Source organism: Hippoglossus stenolepis, chromosome 20 (genome assembly GCF_022539355.2).
Source record: "Hippoglossus stenolepis isolate QCI-W04-F060 chromosome 20, HSTE1.2, whole genome shotgun sequence".
Classification (NCBI taxonomy): Eukaryota; Metazoa; Chordata; class Actinopteri; order Pleuronectiformes; family Pleuronectidae; genus Hippoglossus; species Hippoglossus stenolepis.
In genome coordinates, this window is record NC_061502.1 from 20,018,315 (window position 1) to 20,039,814 (window position 21,500).

At 40.9% G+C, this 21,500-nt stretch overlaps 2 protein-coding genes across 2 annotated transcripts; one reads left to right on the forward strand and one right to left on the reverse strand.

Annotated features, from left to right (window-relative positions):
* Window positions 1-10,804: 10,804 nt before the first annotated feature.
* Window positions 10,805-13,786, reverse strand: LOC118099892 (calumenin-A). The gene is made up of 7 exons (XM_035144684.2): window positions 13,548-13,786; window positions 12,673-12,891; window positions 12,040-12,224; window positions 11,790-11,956; window positions 11,647-11,707; window positions 11,181-11,380; window positions 10,805-11,087 (listed from the first exon to the last, which is right to left on the reverse strand). Exons 2-7 carry the CDS (start codon window positions 12,888-12,890, stop codon window positions 10,983-10,985), a joined length of 936 nt encoding a protein of 311 aa, XP_035000575.1. The 5' UTR covers window position 12,891; window positions 13,548-13,786; the 3' UTR covers window positions 10,805-10,982.
* A 4,534-nt stretch (window positions 13,787-18,320) lies between these two features.
* Window positions 18,321-20,389, forward strand: nkx2.2b (NK2 homeobox 2b). Its single transcript, XM_035144685.2, has 2 exons — window positions 18,321-18,704; window positions 19,229-20,389. The coding sequence occupies exons 1-2, from the start codon at window positions 18,467-18,469 to the stop codon at window positions 19,783-19,785; spliced, it is 795 nt and encodes a 264-aa protein (XP_035000576.1). The 5' UTR covers window positions 18,321-18,466; the 3' UTR covers window positions 19,786-20,389.
* Window positions 20,390-21,500: the final 1,111 nt, after the last annotated feature.

The window sequence follows — 21,500 nt, forward strand, 5'->3', positions numbered from 1 at the left end:
TTTTCCACGTCCATCCTGTCATTTGTGCAACAGATAAAAATCTTTATATAGAAACGACTTTTCTCTTATTGCTTTTATTTCATTCGATTTGTTTACACCAACTATAAACAAGCTTTTTTTATTTTATAGAAATTAGTTTTTTACTCCAAACAACACAAAAACGTATAAAGTCCAGTTCACCAAGGAAAAGAATAAACCAATAAGAAAATACTTGAATAAACCGAAGTGAAACAACTCAGACAAATTCTGTAGGTACGATTTAAAAGCCACAAAACAAGTAAAGATAAACTTCAGTATAAGTATAAACTTAAAGTATATTTGTACTTTATATTGTCACATTTGTGGATGCTTGTGAAATTAAACATTCACTTTGATTAGGCCTAAAGTTTAAATTAAACCAAACCAAGTAAAAGGAAAAGTAGAAGTAACGTCTGAAATCAGATTTATTTGTCCATTTCTATTCTTTTTAAATTGCACCTCTAACACTGAACATGTCCACGATCTCCTGCCGACACGGATGAAAAGCGTGAGCACGAGTGTTTTCCTGTCGAATCCCATTAGCAGCCGAGAGGAGGGATGTTTCCCAGCTGATAACAGACGTCACGCGTCACCGTCCAGCGGCGACCGGTTTTAATTTACCGCTGCAGCTCGGGCAGCCGGACGCTGTCAAACATGAGGATGTCTCAACGTTCACCATCGTCGGCCCGTTAGATTCACTGTAAATAAAAATGGGTGACGAGCGGGTGGCCGCCTGCAATATAGGTCAAACCCCCGGCCTCCTCCAGGTTAGTGGACGGGACACCAATCAGTGCAAGATGGCAGCGTTTTTTTAATCCCCCGTTATTTTGGCTTCATTTCTAGATAGTGGGAGGAAGTGGAGACACGTCGTCCATCTTTATTTACAGTCTATGAATTATAGACACAGCAGCACGTCCTAATTCTATATGATCTATTTATCCATATTCACAAGCTGCAGCATGTTCACATCATGGACTGAATATAACGATGGACAACCTGACATCTGCATGACTCTATAGGTCCTTAACCCGTCTCCTCCAAGTTAGCAGATGGGACATGGACATGGACCCCCCCCGCCATAATGTTAAATAAATGTTTCTCAAAGATGGCTTCTGTATTTTAGGTCGTTCTTATCTCCCTGGTGTTTGTTCACGTGTTCATGTTTCGGATCAGTTTGGTTTTAATTAGTTTTTTAATGATATGAAAACAGGCTTAGGCGTGATTGACAGCTGAGGCTGGCTCCTGATTGGTCAAACATGTGTACTGACGGGACCTGGATACCACGGCTCCATCCCCCAATCGCCTCTGAGCAGACAGGTGATGTCACGGGGGCACGACGGCAGCGTGCAGGGACATTCAGGCTTTATCTCTGGAGAGAGGGAGGAAGTGGAGACTCTGAAACACTGCAGAGAGGCAGTGAGTCGTTTTCATGAGCGGTTCAATATCTCTGACAAGTTCTCTCATAGAATCGTGTTATCACATTTCTAAAGACACATAAAAAGCTTAAATAAATCACGAGTGAGTATTTACTGATGTGAAAAGGTCTGAAGCTTGTCTGAGCCACAGACTTTATTACAGACCGACCTGAACCTATATTCTGTAAGAACCCGTCGACTCCAGTGGACGTGCAAAGTTACTTCTGCAGCACACGACTACAATTCCTCCTGAAGCTGCTGCTGGTGCAGCGGCAGAGAAACGATGCAGCTTCGTCCTGGAAGCTTTCAGAGTGTCGGCGTCCACAGACAGCGCAGGTTGTTGATTAACTTTACACACAGGATCAATAGACTGTGTCCCAACATCATCTCATGTTGAATATTAAACACTTCAGTGTCTCTCGGCCGCACGTTCAGCCGGAGAAGATGTCGCTCATTTAGGGATTTACAGCAAACCTCAAAACCACGGCTGACGATCGACCTGTACATGTACACGAGGCGCTGAGGATACGGCAGATATTTCATTATCAGTGTATATGTTACATGATTCAATACATTTTAGTGCAAGAATATAAAACTATGTTTGTTGTGTAGGTTACTTTGCTGCTTCAAAACCCAGTATTTCTATTCTAAGAAGTGAAACATGGACTGTTTCCTAATATATATATCATTATGAGCTACATCAATGAATCGGTCTCAAATCTCAAATCTCAAAAAGCACAAATTTCCTCCAGCGACCGTATTTGTCCCAAAACTCTGATACAACCCTGAACAGCTTTTCATGAGCGAGCAGAGATGTGTTATAAACAAAGATCGACACCTGATGCTTTTATGTGAAGTGAAGTTTAGGTAGAAAAACAACAGGGTTAGTTTTAGGGTTAAAATAAGTGTTTTATCACCACTAAATGTCACTTCACAATAGAGTTTTGGTCTGAATACAGATATTTCACATGTTAAAACCTGTCAGGATCTCAGACGTGGGCAGGGTTCATCCTCTGAGGAACAGGAATGTCTGTTTAAAATGTCGCGAACATTCGTCAGTTAGCCGTTAAGATCTTGTGCTTCACAGACCGGCGGTAACAAACATGGAGGCTCGGAGGTTTAAAGGGGAACGTGACGCCCGACATACATGTGTCACTCCGCAGAGAAACATCATCTAAAGAGGAAAAATGAAATCTCGTGGTGGTTGATTCTCATAAACAAAGGTTCGTGTCAGTGCTGAGGTGCGAGCGGCGGTTTCTTCAGGCTCGCCGCCGCAGAGCGTCTCCGTTTGCTTAAGAAACCAATCAGCACGTTATGAATAATAATGACCCGTTTCTGAGGAGGAATAATGGGAAGGCTGCATGCAGAGCCGGTCGAGGTCAGGGCTTAGCCAGCGATGCTGTGTTTGGACAAGGAGTGTTTACCACACACACACACGCATGCATACATATGAGGGATGTCCTATCTTAAGCTCTGTATGCACAACTCCTCCCACAGTCCAGTTCAGACCCTTCAAGAATTAAAAGCAGAGTCTCATCACCAGATCTGAACTAATGGTTAGAAAATGGTTTGTGTCTCCATCAGCAAGTTAAAGTGGCCCTGGAGTGAAAATTAAATGAATCTGTGTGACTGTTAGAATCCAATGATTTATTATCTGGCATCACCAGCGGGTCAAAGCTTACACTTGTCCACATGGACGGATTACTGGACGGGCCCGCTGGGCTCCACTGTGTGAGGTGTCCGTCCATGTTTCTATGTTTGAAAGACAAAATATGACCTTGAAGAAACCGTAAAGACGCAAAAACATAAAAGAGCTACGAGACTAAATGACACAAAAGGACACAAAATGACCACAAAGAAAAGCAAAACGACCAAATGATAAAAACGAGACACAAAACAAGGAGCATAAAAAGATTCAAAAGGTATAAATATCACAATAGATCCATGAATTCTTCGGACAGGAGTGAAAACATGACCTGCTGGGCAGATGTTATGACCACGAATTCATAGAAAAATGATCATAAAGACACAATAAGGAAGTAAAAGACACCAAGAGACACAAAATGACCACCGAGAACTAAACCATCACAAAGAGACGTCACGTGACCATCGAGAGTTAAAACCACCGGGTCGGCCAACAGAATCTACAACGTACATGAGCTGGATGTTGTAGATTGTTCTATGGTTTGTAAAATATCTTTGCATGAAGCCAGTGAGCTGGAAGGAAATTCAAGGATCTGGGAAACTGTCTGATGCCAAATGAAGAAGTGAACATATGATGGACGTTTTTCACACCTGCTCTAAAACACACACTCTGTGTTTCTGCCTTTATCTCGCTGCCTCCTGGTTTCTGCTCAGCTCTCTGCCTCCTCTGCAGAGCTGCTGCTGCTGCTGCTGCCGGACCACGTGTCCTCTGAGTAAACCTCCACACCTTCCTCATGTTTGCCCTCGGCTTTAACGGGCCCTCGACTGGTTCCACGGACCAACCAGAGGAGGGAGAGACGCTGGAGACCAGCTGAAACCCAGCAGACTGTTTTCATTCGGTTTATTTATGTGTCGGAGAAGCAGGACAAACACGATGCAGCAGCTCAGGGTGAAGTCATGTGATGATGGTAGATTATAATATATTTATCAGATTATACAGTGGTCTGATTGGTGAGTCACAGCCCCCCCCCCCAGTGCTGTTCTTCAATCAGAGCGAATAACAAACTCAATTTTAAATCACTATGAATCTCAGTTCTTCTTCTTCTATGTTCTGAGGTGATCAGTGATTTCAAATAGCTTCGCTCCAGCAGCCGTCAGATGAACAGAGTTGATCTATTCCAAAGCTGCTTGTTGGTTCCACTGGGTTTATTCCCATTTATTATGTATTTTACGTCCTGATCAATGGAGACTGGAGCACTTTCATTTCACTCTTATTTTATATTTTATGACGTTTTATCATCTGTCAGATTCCTCGTTCTTTCTAAGACTGAAAACCAAATCTACCTTCAGGTTCAAATAAAGGAACCTGATCCTGATACATTATATAATTAATCTGTATTTATTTAGTTCACACACAGAAGGGTGTTATGATGAATCAGCCTCTGGGGTCAACAGCCGATAGTTTGAGGCCTCCGGCATAGAAGCAGGAATCTGGACTCTTTTGTTCTCACTGTTTACAGCCCGACAAGTTCCTGTTATCACACCAGTTGAGAAGCTGATGCATTCAAGTCAACGTGTTCCACCTCTTTCTCGCCACAAGGACTGTTGACCTGCGGGAACCAAAGCTGCTCAAACATGATCAGTCAAACCAGAAGCTCCAGGCCCCTTGTTACTGATCCTGTTTATATTCACAAGAAGAACCTGTTTAGAGAGATTACACTTTTATAACCTGTTTGTTCCTGATGTTTTATTTCCCTCCGAACATCCAGGAGCTGTTGCTGCTGACGACGGTGATCGAGGTAAAACACAAGTTTTAAAACACAAGTTTTAAAGCACAAGTTTTAAAGCACAAGTGTCAGCCTGCTTTACATTTCTCATATGTTCTGACGACATGTCCACGAATATCTGATTAAGAAGACGATTACAATTTTGCCAAGTGCAGCGTTAAAGCAGGATTTCTCATCTTTGATGTGTGAGTGAGAAAAGCTTGGTGCTCTAATGTCGACGTGTTGAGAACAAACACAGGAGCTGAGGTCTCTCAGCGGGGGGGCGTCTTTGAACCACTGATAATTCAAAAAAAAAAAAAAAAGTCCATCTGAGATAAAGAGCAGTTTGCCATTCATGGACATGTACAATGACGCTTTCTTAAGGCGAAAAGAGCTTAAGAGTCAATCTGGTGCCTTTCAGACCTCCAGCCCGGCCACCCAGAGAGCTCTGGGTCTGGGGGTTTACGGTGGGATGAAAACTGGCGGGGAAACCGTCAACTGCAGCTAAACGTCAGAGTTATCGGCCAAAATGTCGTCTTCACCCTCCTGAATCTGAAGTGGGAGCATTGGGCTGAATATTCCTCTGAAGGTGAGCTGCAGCGCCACGTGCGGCGCTAAACTCGGCCGGCTGCCTCTACGCCGGGCGGCCAAATACAACAAGTCAGCAGCAGGTCACCTGACGGTACAGTTTTACAGAGAAAAGGCTTTAAATGACATGAAACCAGTTATATGTGGCGTTGACTAATAGCTGGCGACGCAGACCCGCCACAACAAAAAGGCGCCTGAGACGGCGCCTTGATTCATGGGAAAGCCGTGGCTCTGCCTTTGTGGCGGCTCCTCCACTGAGCAAATACTCCAAACTGTTCATTCCCCGCCGGCCCTTTCTCTCCTCCACCACATTGTTTGTGCCCTCGCATTTCATTGAGGCTGGAGGGGGGGAAGATTGCTCTCAGAGCCACTGAGCAAACAGTGGAGAAAGGAGCCTGCCATCTTTACTCTGTTCCCAGGAGAACTTGCCTTTTTTATTTTTTCATTTCAGCTCCAAGCTGTCGAGCTGAGCCAACAGTTTGATGTCAGAAAGCTGAATTAATTGCTTTAAGCCGAGGGGGCGGGCCACCCATCACCAAACGCTCCCCGAAATGTTTTACCGGAGATTATTAAAGATTTCCCGCTACACAAGGTGCACAAATATTGCGCGGCAGAAAGAGTCAGACTTAATTTTCTGTCTTTTATTTATGGTTTTGAATCATTTCGGAGGAAAAAATCTGCGGAGTTTTAGGATTATGTCTGAAGGTTATTTGGGTTTTTGTCTTTTCTCCCAGAGAAACACAGGAAACAGAACAAACTGCGAGGAGACACAATAACATCTTAATATGCAGGAGCCAACAAACTACAAATCAGTTTCCTCTTCACGTGGCAGCTTTTCACATTATCCTCTGAAACAATGCGAGTCTTGTTGTTGTGATTCTGAATTTGACCGATTGATCTGAAATGTGTTAAATTAGGAATTCTCTTCTTCTCTTGACCCGACGACTGAATCTGTGGCAACTTTTCACCGGCAACATCAAACAGCTTCTAAAGGGCGACGGCGTTGTACCAGGATTACGTTCAGGACACATTCCTGTTTGGAAATGGTGTTTTCAAAACAATCTCTGTCCACACGCGTGTTTTGGCTCCATCCTCACTGACACACCTGAAACCTCACGTGACCGCTCATGCACACAGGGCGTGCACGTGCCCGTGTGAACCGGAACAGCTGGAATCACATCTGGTTTCCTCCACGTGTATATATTGTTGTAAATACAGGACTGAACTGATCAACAGGGTCGGTAACGCACAGTAGAACAGGGGCCGACGCTCGGGGCCGTCGAAACCTTCACGACGACAACTATCACAGTTTCATGCTCCGGACAAACAAAACAGGATTTCAAGTCGAGCCAGTTATTAAATCAATGCAAAGGAAAAGTAAACAGGAAATCAAATCCAGACAAACACAGGTTCACCAGCTGCCGCCGCTACGATTTGATTGGCTGCCCTCGGCGACGCCACGGAACCACAAAGCAGTTTGGCAACACGTGACGTTGGAATTTGAAAATGTGCTTTGGAAAGTCAATAAACAATGTTCTTACTCAAAAGGAAAATGTAGGATTAGATAATTTATTTAACTTATTAAAGATAATTTTGTGTTAAGAAGTATTTTGAATCCATTAAGGTGGAAAACACTTAATATTTTACTGACAGTCGATAAAGAAACTCTTCAAACCGTTTAGAGAATTTACTCTAAACTGCTGGATAATGACATTTTAATGTTCTCAGGGCGACGTCACCTGTCAGTCGTCCCTCAGAAGACAATCTGTTCACTCTCCATACAAAGACCTTAAACTATCTCCAGCTCACCCCCCCCGCTGCCTGTTTCCGACCTCCACTTAACATCCACATCGGGGTCATTGAATGCAAAGCACACAGAGCAGTGATAAACACATCTGTGCTGTATGTTATCAGCAGATTAGTGGCTCTTTGTTAACGAGGCCGCAAACACTGAGTGAGCGATGAAAAGTCCTGAGCAAAGAATGTGAGAGCAGAGAGGATCAACCTGCGTCCGCCGGGATTAAACATTAAAGAAATCTTTACCTTTGTGGCTTTAGCAGGAAACGTCGTGCGTTTCTTTCTGACCAAACCCAGAATGCACAGTTTGCTTTGAGTCGTGTGAAGACGATAAATGATGTTTAAATGCTTTTTACAGAGTGAGACTCCAGATGTTGGTCTGTTATGAACAAATGACCGGTTTTTCAATCTGGTTATTTGGTTCTCTGCGTATTCAGGAGCAAAGGTCACTTTTAGAATGAGCTACAATTCATAACTTTACCCAGAAATCACATTATGGCAGGAAAACAGTGACAGAATCTCTTTATGTTTCCTGAAAGGGTCAGAAATGGTTTGGTTTCACCTTCAGTTTCCACCTTTTTACATCCAAGACAATCTTTGAGAAATTGTGTTGTCTGACTCACATATAGAATCATAAGTCTTGTGGTCGCATCTCGTCTCACTGAGTCTCACTGAGTCTCACTGAGTCTCACTCTCGAGTTTCACTCAGAAAAACGAGATGTAAACGAGCTTTTTCTCAGGTTTCACCTTCAAAACCTGAAAATCTTCAAGGGATCAATGAAGGAAAAGAAAAATCCATCCAGATGTTTGTTTAAATGACAAGAAACAGCTGCTTCATGCAAAACGTCCCTAAAGATTTCTCCACATGAAGGTTGTGGTTAATGTTAAGGTGGTGGTGTGTGTGGGGGGGGGGGGCTCCTCGGGCAGACTCAGGATTATTATAATTGAGGCGATGAAATAAATATATTGGGACAAAAACGTGCTGTTAAACCTGCTTTTTGTCAAATTTTTAAGATTATTAAAAAATATATATATATAAATGTTTCAATTTCGAAATGATAGATGATTTTTTTTAAGTGAACATCTTATTGCAAGTAAGACAACACAGTATCAACACTTAATATATTAATTCCTCAGTTTTTGATGTCCCCGATCATGAGTCTATTTAAAGATCCCGTCGCCACGGCGATGGCGGGAGCTTCTAGTTGTGCAGATTTTCTCTTTCCTTCAAATGTTCTCTAATATTTCGTTGATCCAGCAACGACTTTATCCAGTTGAAGACATTTTTAAATGTTACATTTTGAATGACGTATTTGTGTCTGATGTAAAAAGTTCAACTATGTTGTCCAGATATAATAAAAAATATATTATTTATCTGTTCTTTTTTCTGTGATGATTATTTCTTCTCTCATTCTTTCTGTTGATTGAATAATTTACAGGCTTATTAAAGTTTGGAGTCACTGCAGCTCTTCTTCGTCTCATTCTTTAATGTCCCCAGGATCTCAGATGGAGAAATGACGTGACAGAGATCAGGCCGCAGATCAGTGGCTCCCTCTGCTGGACACGCGGCAGAAACACAGGTTTGCTGAGACGCTGATGTTTCACTTTAATGTGTCATCATCTCAGGCTGTTTACTGTGGATTTATATTAAAATCTGTGATGATCAACAGAAAGTTTACAGAGAATTGTTTTAAAAAAGTATTTAACGTAACGTTTATCGTGAGCTGCAGGAGCTCGGAGACCCCGAGCCTGACCGAGACAAATAAGTCAAAATAAAAGCATGGCTCTGTAACGCAGATGCAAAGAATTAACAAAACAAACTTTGTCATCTGTGTTTGAGCCTCAGGGGCCTTTCATTTGACTTTCTTGTTTGATTTGCATCTTTCATAAAGAAGAAATGTTGATGTCGTGTCGTCTGTTTTCATTTAAACCTCGGCCTACATGTTTAAATGGCCGCCACTTAGGAAAGGGAATGAGGAAGAGAAAAGGGAGAAGGAAGCGAGGAGAGTAGATCACATCCTCATGTTTCCTCTCATTCTGCATTCTGCGGCGCGACGCCTCTGTCTGTCGTCCAAATGGGAATCTGGAGGAGAAATCCCTCTAAGTCTGAGACGCCTCGTTACGACGACCAGCTGCTGTGTCAGACGTCCAAGTCCGGTATTAATGATGGAAAAGCTGGAAAGTCACTTCCTGCCACGGCGACTAAAGCTTCCGTAAAGCTGCTTGCCTCAGTTCGGCTCACAGCGCTGAGCCGCCGCCACCGTACGTGCAAAACAGAGAAGCTACATAAAGTGACGCTGGGTTCACCTGAGTCGTCGCCTCGTTCAGCTGAAATGAAAACGTTCACGAGTCGGTTGTTCCAGAGAGAAACATCGAGAACAAGAGCATCGGCCAGTCGAGCTCAAACCCGAGGCCCAACGCTCGCTCACACTCTGGTGTCAAACCATGGAAGCTTCAGGTAATCTGATGATGGTCTGTGGAAACGATATAATCTCATCTACACGTCGGTGCTAGTTACAGGTTTGTAGCTTCGTTGGTTCCTGTACAGCATTCTTACCATTCATGGCTTTTATTTTTGAAATATTTACACTATGACACTCACTGAATTAACTGCTAAATGTTTCTTAATCTGAAGCTACAGGTGACAACTTTATTTGCAAAGTGCCGGGTTCTTCATCACAGTCAGGTGTTCATATATTTCACTTTTATTTTGACGGTTTACCAGTGGCTATCCTCGAAGCTTTTATTTTGAAATATTTACCTTCACTTCCGTGCCACCTGTCCCTCTTTCTGCCTTCATCATTTAAATATGGAATAAAGAAAACATGCTAGAGGGATAGAAGACAGCCCCAATCTTTACTCTGTCTTATCTACATTCAACTAATCAAACTACCTGAATGAACCTGCAGAACTTTTAGAACCTTAACTTTAAAAACCTATTTTTAAAACTTTCAGAACGCAGCAAACGTTTGATCCTTTTAATGAAAGTGTTACTGTGATGGTTCTAATTAGCTTAGTGACAATTTCTGTCGCACGATACCTGACCTCAACACATGAAGTGAACTGTTCCTGAGACTTTGATCAGCTGAAGAGTTTGAGTTGTATTTGGTTGTTGTGTCTCGTTCACTCACCGTGTCTCAGCCGCTTCTCTTCTTCCTGTTCTGCTTCCGTTCACGAACAACACTCGTCCGTTCGTCTTCGCTCTCAAAGCTAAAGGGACAAAAGACAAATTAACTTTGACTTCAGGAACAATGAGAAGTTTCAGAAGTCTGCGTCCACACTGATGTATTTGAACTTTGGAACTCATGTTTACAGTCACAGCCGACGTCCACACAGCATTTTACAGTTTGAACAACGAAATCAGAGACTTGTGTAAACTGGTCTCGTATCAGTTTGAAACCTCGGGGGTTTGTGTTTTAGTCCGTTTTAAATTGTGCTGTATAAAACTTAGAAAAATGAAAGTGTGGCCTTCGTTCTGATGCCACAAAGAAACCAACCAACAGGTTGTTTACACCACATGTAAAGAATCTAATCTTATATTTAATAAAAAGGTTTAAAGGGTAAAAACTCAAAATAGACATTTAAAAATGTTCTTTTATTTTTATTGTAGAGAAGTTGTTTTAGTCAGATTACAGATTGTGACATTAAACCTGAAAAACACCAAACTGACCAATAAACATTTAACCAGAAAAATAACCCAGATTCATGTACCAGTGAAAAACAGGAGTAAAAATCACGTTTTCTATGTAAACATCTAGAACTCGTCGTGTCGTAGAAGAGCTTCTCCGTAGTTCGTCACCTGACTTCCAACAAACATCTCGTGGTTGTTCAGGATTTCCGTCTTGGTCAGTTTTCCATCCTGAAGAAAAGGAAAACAACAAGTAAACGAGCTGAACAGGTGAAGATGAAACTAGCTGAGATCAAATCCGTGGTTTCTATGAAACATTTGGACCTTGTCGGCGTCGGACTCCGTCACCAGGTGTTTAGATTCAGCGTCAGCGTAGCTCAAATCAGGCTTGAAGATCCAGTCCATGGTTTCCTGCCTGTCCAACTTCCTGTCTTTGTTTTTGTCCTTTATATCCAAGAAATGCTGACGTTCGGTTTCAGCCCACTCTGGAAAGTTCTCATCATTTTCTGGGATTTGCAGGTCATCTACAGCCAAGTAGTCAGATTACAGGGGAATCAGGTTACTCTCACTGTGTGGTCTTCTTTAAACATGTGAGGACGTCAACCCCCCCCTCCACTGATTCAACTCAAACTTTATTCACATTAACCAAACCAGAGGGTTCAGGGTCCGGCTCAAACTCTCAAGTCGTCAAGTTGTGAAGTCTGACGTTGTTCGTATGAAACGATGAAACTGATTCGACCGTTAAAGCTTCACGTTTTAAATGTATAAAGTTGTGAGCAGAACTTTTTACCCATGAACTCTTTCAGGTCGATGAAGCCGTCTCCGTTCTTGTCGATTTCATCGATCGTTTCCTGTTCGCACAAATCAAAACGTTTAAAATACTGAAGGAGCCGGAATCAGTGACATCACGTGACATCATGTGACGTCACTCACCTGAACCACGATCTCTCTCATGTGCTGGTGGTTTTCAGGATGAAGAAAAGCGTTGAACTCTTGTTTGTCTGCTTTGAAATCTCCGTCCCTGTCGGCGGCTCTGAAGTGTCGCTCCTCCCGCACCATCACCTTGCTGTAGTTGAACTCTGACTCCAGGTGAGTGCCGTCTGTCGGAGGTGATCACAAACGGATCAGAGGCGTCTCATGAATGTGACTCGGAGTTCGATAGCCAGCGTTTCAATGGTCTTACCGCTGTACTTGGTGCGATTATACTCGTCCCAGCTGATCAGTCCGTCCTGGTCGGCGTCGTAGTGTTTCCACTGACTCTCCATCTGGTCGAACGTGTGGTTCCTCTGAACGGTCTCGATCCAGATCTTCAGCTCGTCCTCTGAGATGAAATCGTCTTTGTTGACGTCGATTCTGTCCACGATCAGGCTGCAGGAACAGGAAGCTGATCATAAAGGTCTGAAGCCTTCGAAGTATTAAAGCACACGACTGATCTCATCGTATAAATGTTTTCGTGTTCCTCTGATTTTATTTAAAGAAAATCTGATTCTTTAACAACTGATAAAAACTCTTCGTTTCAAGTTTTTTTTTTTATTCTGTCCTGTTAAAAGGTTTTGAATAAAGTTCAGCCTCTTTTCAACGTTTAAAAAAAAAAAAACCCCATCACCAGGTTGGACTTGTTGAACGAGTCGAGTTCACGTAAACCCGCGGAGCAGGAAATAAAAACCTGAACGTTTCCAACAAGACGCCTCATTCCCAGAAAGACACACCTGAAGCAGCTGCGGTGACACGTCCACAGCTCGACAGCACGGGGACTCCTCGTCTTTAACTGTGGGAATCTAACTTCAAGCTAAAGTTATTTACGTATTTAACTCACCTGAGTCGACGCACGCTCTCCTCTAGGGGGAGCTTGTCAAATTTTGGGGCTTCATCTTCTCCCAGAAAAGCTTCGTGGTCGTATTCGAAGCCTTCGTCGTCTTCGTGCTTGGCGTGGCTGAGCGGCTCTTCCTCGACCACTCGACTCTTCTTCTCGGTCGGTTTGCTGCGGCCGCACGCGACGCAGAGGAAGAAACACAGCAGCAGCGGACGAATCATCCTGAGACACGAAACCAGACGTGAAACATGTTTACGATCAACAGACTCAGAACCAACACAGAATACATAACAGATTAATACATTTATAGATAAAACAAACTGTGGAGTGACGAGACATTAAAGTCTTTAAAGCAGTGTCATTAAAAACTGGAAGAACTTGAATAGTTAACATCTGATTTAAAATCTGTTTGAAACATTCATGAGCTCAAATGTCACATCTGAGATGAATGAACTGGAAATTGTTTTCACGTAACTTTTGAATGTGTGATTATAAAGTTGCTCTGATGTGACAGAATGGTTTTTAAACATGTTCATTAAAAGCAGCGGTGACGACGACGACATTCAAATTAATTTACTGAAAACAATATAAACATAAACATCAACATGACGTCAAATCAGTTTCTATCTTTCTAATCTCTCTCTTTGAATATTTTCTCAACATATATTTTATTTCAGGTTATTTGTTACTGTTGTTACTTAATTTACATGAAATCTATGTTTTCATTGATATATTTGTGCTGTTACTTGATTTAAGTTTGTAATTATTATCATTATTAGCTTGAAAAGTGTTCAAACTATAAATAAGTGAAAACACAAAGTGAATCTGCAGGAATCACATGAATGAATTGAATTGAAAACAAACAGCTGAGCTCTCACCTGTCGTTTCACCTCCTCTTCTTCTTCTTCTTCTTCTTCTTCTTCTTCTTCTTCTTCCTCTTCTCACTCTCTCTTTCTCTCTTTCTCTCACCTGCAGAAGTTTCCTTTCAGCCAATCCCGTTCCACCTGAATCACTTGTCCCTCTGCGATTGGTCCACTTCAGCATTAGCATGTTTTCTGTAAATGACTCCGAGGGCTCGGTCATCGTACTCGTTTGTCATTGGCTGATGGTTTTGTTCGGACCAATCAGCAACGGGAGGTGAACACAGAGAATTTATTTCTGCCACGTCTTTGAAAACAAAAACAAACCACATGACTCCGTTTAGCAGAAGAAATCTATGTTTAACTGTTAAGTTAATAAAAGTCTGGATTTAAAAAACGAATTCTTTCATTAAAGATTCATCTAATGATTTAAATGAATCTAATAATTAAATTTCCTTCAGTAATTTGCATTTTGAGAGATAAAAAAACACTTGAATGAAAAGATTATGTTTAATTTCTTTTGAAGAACTTTATTAAAAATAAATCTGAGGAAATTACTAATTTTTTGCTGGAAATTCTTCTGTTTTGTGAAATTCATCAAAAGGGTAAAATAGTTTTCATGTGTTTATCCAATTAAATCAAAACACAAAAAGTGATATTTGTTCTTGTGGTTTTTAATTTGTAGAACCTTGAATCTAAATCAGAAACAAAAGAGTTTAAAGTTGTAAATAATAAATGTTTCTGTAGGTGAGTCAAAGTTTGACATGACTGATGTTTTGTGTCTTTGTCTCTTTGAGTCATGTTATGTCCCTTCAAGTTAATTTTGTGTCTCTTTGTTGTCACGTTTTGTCTCTTTGTGGTTGTTTTGTCTCCTTGTGGTTGTTGTGTGTATCTTGTATGTGAAGCTGTAACTGAATCCCACAATTCATTGCACGTCCAGTCACTGGACGTCATGAAACGGACGTTCAGAACATTTCCGTGTCTCCTGTGAGTGAGTCCAACGAACCTGGAAGTTCTGAAGAATCCGGTCGACAACTTCTCTTTAGTGTGGACGTGTTTGGAGGCGTCACAGAAAGACGATGGAGGACGATCACAGCGTCACCAGAGGTCGTCTGTGAACAGAGACGTGATTTACAAAGTCAGATGAGTTACTCAAAACACAGTTTATTTATAATGCAGCAGCGCCTCCTATTGGTCTAATTCACGAATTACAGTTTCCCTCTCATTGGAAACTTCAATTTGAAATTGACTGTAATTTATCTTTAACGTATAAATGATGTTTTGTGTAGTTTGGCATCAGTTGGGTGAGTTTAGATGTTCAGACATTTCCAGTCATCTGATCAGAGATTATTTATAATTTAATCTGATCATGTAAAAATGCTTGTTACTTATTGACAACACTTAAAAAAAAATTTAACAAATAAAATCAAAAACTTCCTATAATTAGTTCCACAATTACGTTCAGAACCTTTTGGGGAACTTTAATTAGATTTATTTAGAAAATGATCAGAGAACAATGAGGGAGGGTGGAAAATTAAAATAGTGATAACTAACAATAATAATAATCATAATAATATAACAATTCTTATCATTTCATTTTCATTCATCACAGGATTAAAGATCGTTCACCTCAACAAAAACAGATCAGATTTTGTTCGGTTTCGAACATTTTCCTTATTTTTTTGAATTTTCTTGTCTTTTTCTTTGTAATTTTTCAGGTTCAGTTTATTTTTATGAAAATGTGCTGATGTGTCTGAGCTGCAGTTCCTCAATCAGACACCAGAGGGCAGTCTGAGCTCAGGTTTGAACAGAGGGGGGGGGGGGGCCTGGAGGTTATGGGAGGTTCTGCATCTCTAAATAAAATTATATTAATATGTTAAGGGACTAAGATTCATGATTTGTCTTTTTCTTTTTCTCTTTTCAGGATAAAAATATCTGATGTGTTTCCTTTTTAATATTTCCCAGTTTGTTTTTACTTTAAAAATCCAGATGTGCTCAGTTCACTTGTTCTTCATCTTTGAACTGTTCTTTATAAATGTGACAGAATAAAAGGATTTTTAAAAAGTAGGAAATTAAAGCTCAGAAAACTGTTTTTTAACAGAATCAGAGTCGAAACAGACGTGAACACAAACCACAAAACCTTCTGACACGACAACAACAAAACATGAATCATAAAACTGAGCAACTGCATCTTAATCTGAGTCACATCCATTATATTGTTATTTTATTTTTCATTTTTTATGACATTGTTTTGTTTTATTCTAGTTTCAATCAGATTTCTTATTCACCTGTTTGTTATTTGGTTTATTTAAATAAAGAACAGTTGAATCACAACATTTATCTATTTTTATTTATTTTGTCCAATTGTAAATACATTTTTCATGAGTTTTCCTTTTTTTAAACTTTTATTTGAATAGTCATTTCATGTTATTTTGGTATTTCAATGTATTTTATTGTCTTTTCTACTTATCTTCCAATTCATCTATTTTATCTTATTTAATTAATTATTAATATTTAAAGTATTTGTTTCCATACTAACAAAACGATATTTACTATTTAATTATCTTTTATTTTATTTTTAACGTGTTACATTTAGTAAATTCTTCATGTTCTCACATTTCATTAGACTGGTTGTCGTGTTTTAATACCAATTTAATAAGTTACATTTCTTTTCAAGTGTTATTCTATTATTTGTTAAAATAACCTGAACTGGTGCGTCTGTGTGTGTGGTCATGAATATAGAGGACAGTCTATTGAAGGCTGCAGTGTGAAGCCATGACAACTCCCAGCAGCCTCACATGTATTCCCAGCAGATAGTGAGAGTGTGTGTGTGTGTGTGTGTGTGTGTGTGTGTGTGTGTGTGTGTGTGTGTGTGTGTCAGTCAGGCCATTATAAAGTGTTCAGGGGGAATAAATGGGATAAATGTGGAGGCTGTGCAGTCTTTGTGGCCGTCGGCTCGTCGTGTGTTTGTTTGCAGAGTTCGACCACCCAGCAGGCGCACACACGTACACACACAGACACACACACACAGACACGTACACACTCACACATAGACAGACACACACACACACAACTCATTGGCACACACATCACACAGTAAACTAACCAGACAGACAAATCCCCCAAAAAAAGAAGAAAATTCTCAAAGAGCCTGTTTTTTTAAATCCTTCTTACACATTTTAAATCTTTTAATAAACTGTTAACTCATATTTTTATTTAACATAATAAAAAAATATATGTTCGTTCACTGAACATTTTTTGCTGCTTCAGATTTTTTTGCTTGTAATAAGAAAATAAGCAGTTTGGTGATGTTTTGTTTTTCTTTGAGACAAAAGGAACATTTGAAAAACACAAATCACAGATGAAATGTTCAAAATCAATCAACTGCTGAACTTTAGGTCTGAAACTCAAGATTCTCGAGACGTTAACATGCTGCTGACTTTTCTTTACAAGGAATCAATAAATCTTTAGTATAAATATATCAGAACACTGAAGAACGTCTGCCACAGTTTCCTAAATGATGATATAGGTTTTAACTTACATGATGAGGAACCATCATGTTGAACAATTATGCTTGAAAACATGATTTATTGTTTGTTAAAACTCATCGCTGTTGCTCTGGTTGCTCCTGACGACGCTGTCCACATTTCTCCGGACTCTTAAGGTCCCTAAAACTGAGACAGAAATAGAGACCCTCATTTAACCGGGGCCCCAACATGCCGACCACTTCACCTGTGAACCTGCCTGACAGCCAGAGATCAAATAGTTCCATCACATATAATGACTGGAGACTGTTTTATCTCAGACTCAGTGTTTCTTACTGTGCTATTTAATCATCTATTAAGTAAAGACCACGGTGATAAACACTCCAGATTCCCTCATCACTGAATACAGGCTTTTAAAATCCAGATTCAAACAGTCCAGATGATGAAAACGCATCAGAGCAGATCCATGAGCATCACAGTGAAAAGGTCTGAGTTTGTTTTGCACTCAGGAGAATTAAAGGATCACAGTGATTATTAAGAACACACAGATATGAAGTAAGACTCTTCAGTTAATCCTCACAACAAACACTGAGCAGATCTCAGGTCTGCTGCTGCTCCGTCACTGATCCACCTTCAGGTCCTTTCTACACGTCTGCTGAGAAACGTTTCATATTTAAATATAATGCAAGTTCTCTGACGGTGCTTTTAAAAGTTTAGTTAATTATAATAAATAAAACACATCAGAAGAACTTTATTCTAATGCATCTGCTGGCATGATGCACTTTAAACTTATTGTCCTCTGTATTATTTATTTATTAATTAACTCTTGTGGGTTTACGAGCAACAAATAATGAACTTAAATTAAATATATTTTACCAAATTAAAGAAATATTTGATGCGTCTTGTGGTTTTCACTTTGTTGTATTTTTCATTTAATATTTCTACTTATTAATTTTACTTTTGTACGTTTCTTCCTCTGAATAAAAAAACCTTATTCCGGGATGTTTATGATCTTTTCTTCTTCTTCGGTTGAACAGGCAGCGGATCAGTGTCCATCACATGTAAATGAGTTGTTTCTGTCTAATCCTCCATCATTAGACATTCATCTCCTCCCTGATCTGATCCCGGTTCAGTTTCACACCCTCTTCCTCTTGACTCCCGGGACCCGCCTCCGTCCCTTTTAACGGTTCTCTCACACACACACACGCACACGCACACACACACACACACACACACGCGTCGTTAAAAGGACGGAGGACACGCGCTCCTCACGTCCCCCTCCCCATGCCGTTAGACCCTCTCCTCCGGTCGGCCCGAGCAGCTCCGGGCTCCCGCTTCATTTAACGACCTCCATGGACGCAGGTCCTCCGGTGTCTGCTCCTCTTTAACGGGCTGCAGCCGCTGAAGCATCGCGGACTCGAACCTGCAACTCCCCGCTTCCTTTGCCTCGCCATGTCTTTTGGCACAATCACAAGAACTGGGTTCTCCGTGCGGGACATCCTGGATCTCCCGGACCCGACGGGAAGGTCCAGCGGCGGCTCCGGTACCGAGGAGACGGAGGAGGACGACCCGGAAGTCTCCGGCTCGGAAAACCCGCAGAAACGGGGATTTAACGCGCGGAGCTTGTGCGGCGGAGGAGCCGGGATCCTGGGCCGGTGGAGCCGCGGGGCCGGAAGCCTGCACTTCTCACGTGAGGACATTTAATCATAATGATCAATTTAATTCATCATTTAATTCATCACTTAATTCATCACTTAATTCACCTTAACTTGACTTTATCTCATTTCTGCCTCTAAGGTTTAAATCTGACGTCTTTACAAAATCTACACGAAACTGTATTAACCTGCTGAAATATCAATATCTAACTGAAATATGTTATAAATGTATTTTCACTTTTATCACTAAGTTTAAAAATGACTTCAGACCATCAGTTAATCTTCACACAGCCACGTGTAACTGGATAATGTCCTTGTGTCTTTTTACTGCAGAATTAAAATGATATCTGGTTTTTCTTTTATTCTGATCAATCAGCTGATTTATGTATTTCATGCTGAACAGAGCAGGAGGAGATGGTTCAACTTTAAATCGTGTTTTTGTCAATATTCACGTGAAGCTTCTTTTCCAAAGCAGAATTAAAAGCTGAACAGAAAACTAATACTTTTCAGTTTCAGAGTAAGAATCCAGAGAGTAATCAGATTACTTGTCCCCCTGCAGTACACGGTCTCTCCTTCAAGCCTCGACCTGAGCCCAAATCCCCGCAGCGGTCCGCGGACGAGTCCCCGGACCCGGAGCGGGACCCGGGGCGGGACCCGGGGGGGGCCGAGGCGCAGAAGAGCCGCGGCCGGAAGCGGCGCGTGCTGTTCTCCAAGGCGCAGACCTTCGAGCTGGAGCGTCGCTTCCGGCAGCAGCGCTACCTGTCCGCCCCGGAGAGGGAGCACCTGGCCGGGCTGATCCGCCTCACCCCGAACCAGGTGAAGATCTGGTTCCAGAACCACCGCTACAAGATGAAGCGGGCCCGGGCCGAGCGCAGCCTGGAGGCGCTGCAGCTGCTGCCGGGCCGCCGGGTCGCCATCCCGCTGCTGGTGCAGGACGGGAAGCCCTGCGACCGGATCAGCGCGCAGGACCTGGAGGGGCCCCTCAGGTCCGGCCTCAGCCTGCCCCTGTGCGCCTACTCCCCGCTGCTGCACCCCTACGGCCCCGAGCACCCCGGCCTGCCGCAGCCGCACCCGGGGGTGCAGCAGCTGGCGCACATGTACCACTGGAGCTGGTGAGGACTGGGACTGAGGCAGACCAGTTCAAGTGAGGAACCGCGACACACCAGAAAATTCACTAAGTGAGAAACATACAACTTTTATAAATGGAGTTTGGTCAAATCTTATTATTTGTTATAAATCAGAAAATGTGTATTTTCCAGAAAGTCTGGTTTCTTTAAACGAGATGTAAAAACACAGCTGAGGGAAATAAAATGTTAAAGTTAAAGCACACTTAAAAAAATGAAGACTTATTTCTGGTGGTTTCTGATCTGGATTTTCTTTCTTTAAAACTGAAAACCTGTTGATTCTTCATTGGTATTTTTAAAGCTTCTTTTCCTCCAGATGTGGAAACATGTGAAACTGCACAGCTGCTTGTTGGACGTGCTCAGAGAGTTGAAGTGATGACGCTCTGGATGTTCTTGTATCTGTTGGTCGTTGTTCTCGTTGTGTTTCTATCACCAGGAGATGTTTCCCTGTGTTTTATAAAATCTATTTATAATGTTGACGTGAGGTGTTTTGTAATAAACTGGATATTTATGACGGTGAATAAAAGTCGGAGCAGGTGTGATTTCATTTCAGACTTTAATATATATACTAGTTCTAATGTGGAGTTGTTTTTATATTGATATGTTCAAGATTGTTTGAAATGAATAATGTGAAAAACATTTCCTGAATAATTCAATGGATGCTTGACAACACTATCAACTTTAAAATCTAAATCTTTCATACCTTACCTCGGATTAAAATTCTGTTTTTCTACATTATTATTGTTATTGTTATTATTACTGTGTTTAAGGTTTTAAACTTTACAGTATCTGTTTCCTGCAGTTGCTCTGCTACAGTAAAGAAAATCAAAACTCGAGAAGAAATGTGGAATAATTAGAAATTCGAAAAGTTTTATATGCTGATAAAAATATATTGAAGTAAATGAGAAAAATGTATTTAATGGTTTATTTGTCCGTTGATGTAGTCACAGTAATTTAACACGACTTTATGCGTCAGTGGTCGTTTTATTTTGACCTGCTGCTCATCAGTGTTTACAGATGTGGTTCTTAACCTGGAACCAAGACAAATAATAAAGAGGAGAAAGATGTTTATATGTCTAATATAATATCCGTCTAATATTATCACGGTTTTCTTTGCCTTTCTCTGTCAAAAAATCCTTAGAATGAAACAAGCAGGAAAAAAGTTAAGAAGTTAATTTATAATTTATTTCAGGGAAAACCGGAGATTTGTGTTGATTTGATTGATTATAAATGTTTGAGAATATGAGAATTAACATTAAAGCCCAATATCAAGTGACTGGATTCTGTATTTAAATCTTTTTCAGTTGGATGAGAAGTTGTATAAATACGTAAATGTCTCTGTTAAAGTGTAAACTCATAATTCATAAAGTGTTGAACTGTTTCTTTAACGTTTCTTATTTTACATTTTAAATATCTTGTGCACAGACTTAGAAGATTTGGTTTTATAGACTTTATAATAATGAGAATTATTACAGTACAAATGAGCTCATCCTCATGTTTTCATGGTGAGAAACTCGGACTTTGTTTGATCAATTTCCGTTCAGACAGCGTTTGTCAAATATCATTTAGTAAATATCAAAATAATAAGATGTCACATGATTAACATTCATCAGATGTGATGAGGTCATGGGTTTAAACTTTGAGGATTTAGAAGAAGTTTGTTCTTTCTCCTTTTTAAACGGATTAAACGTCTCATTTACTGCGAAG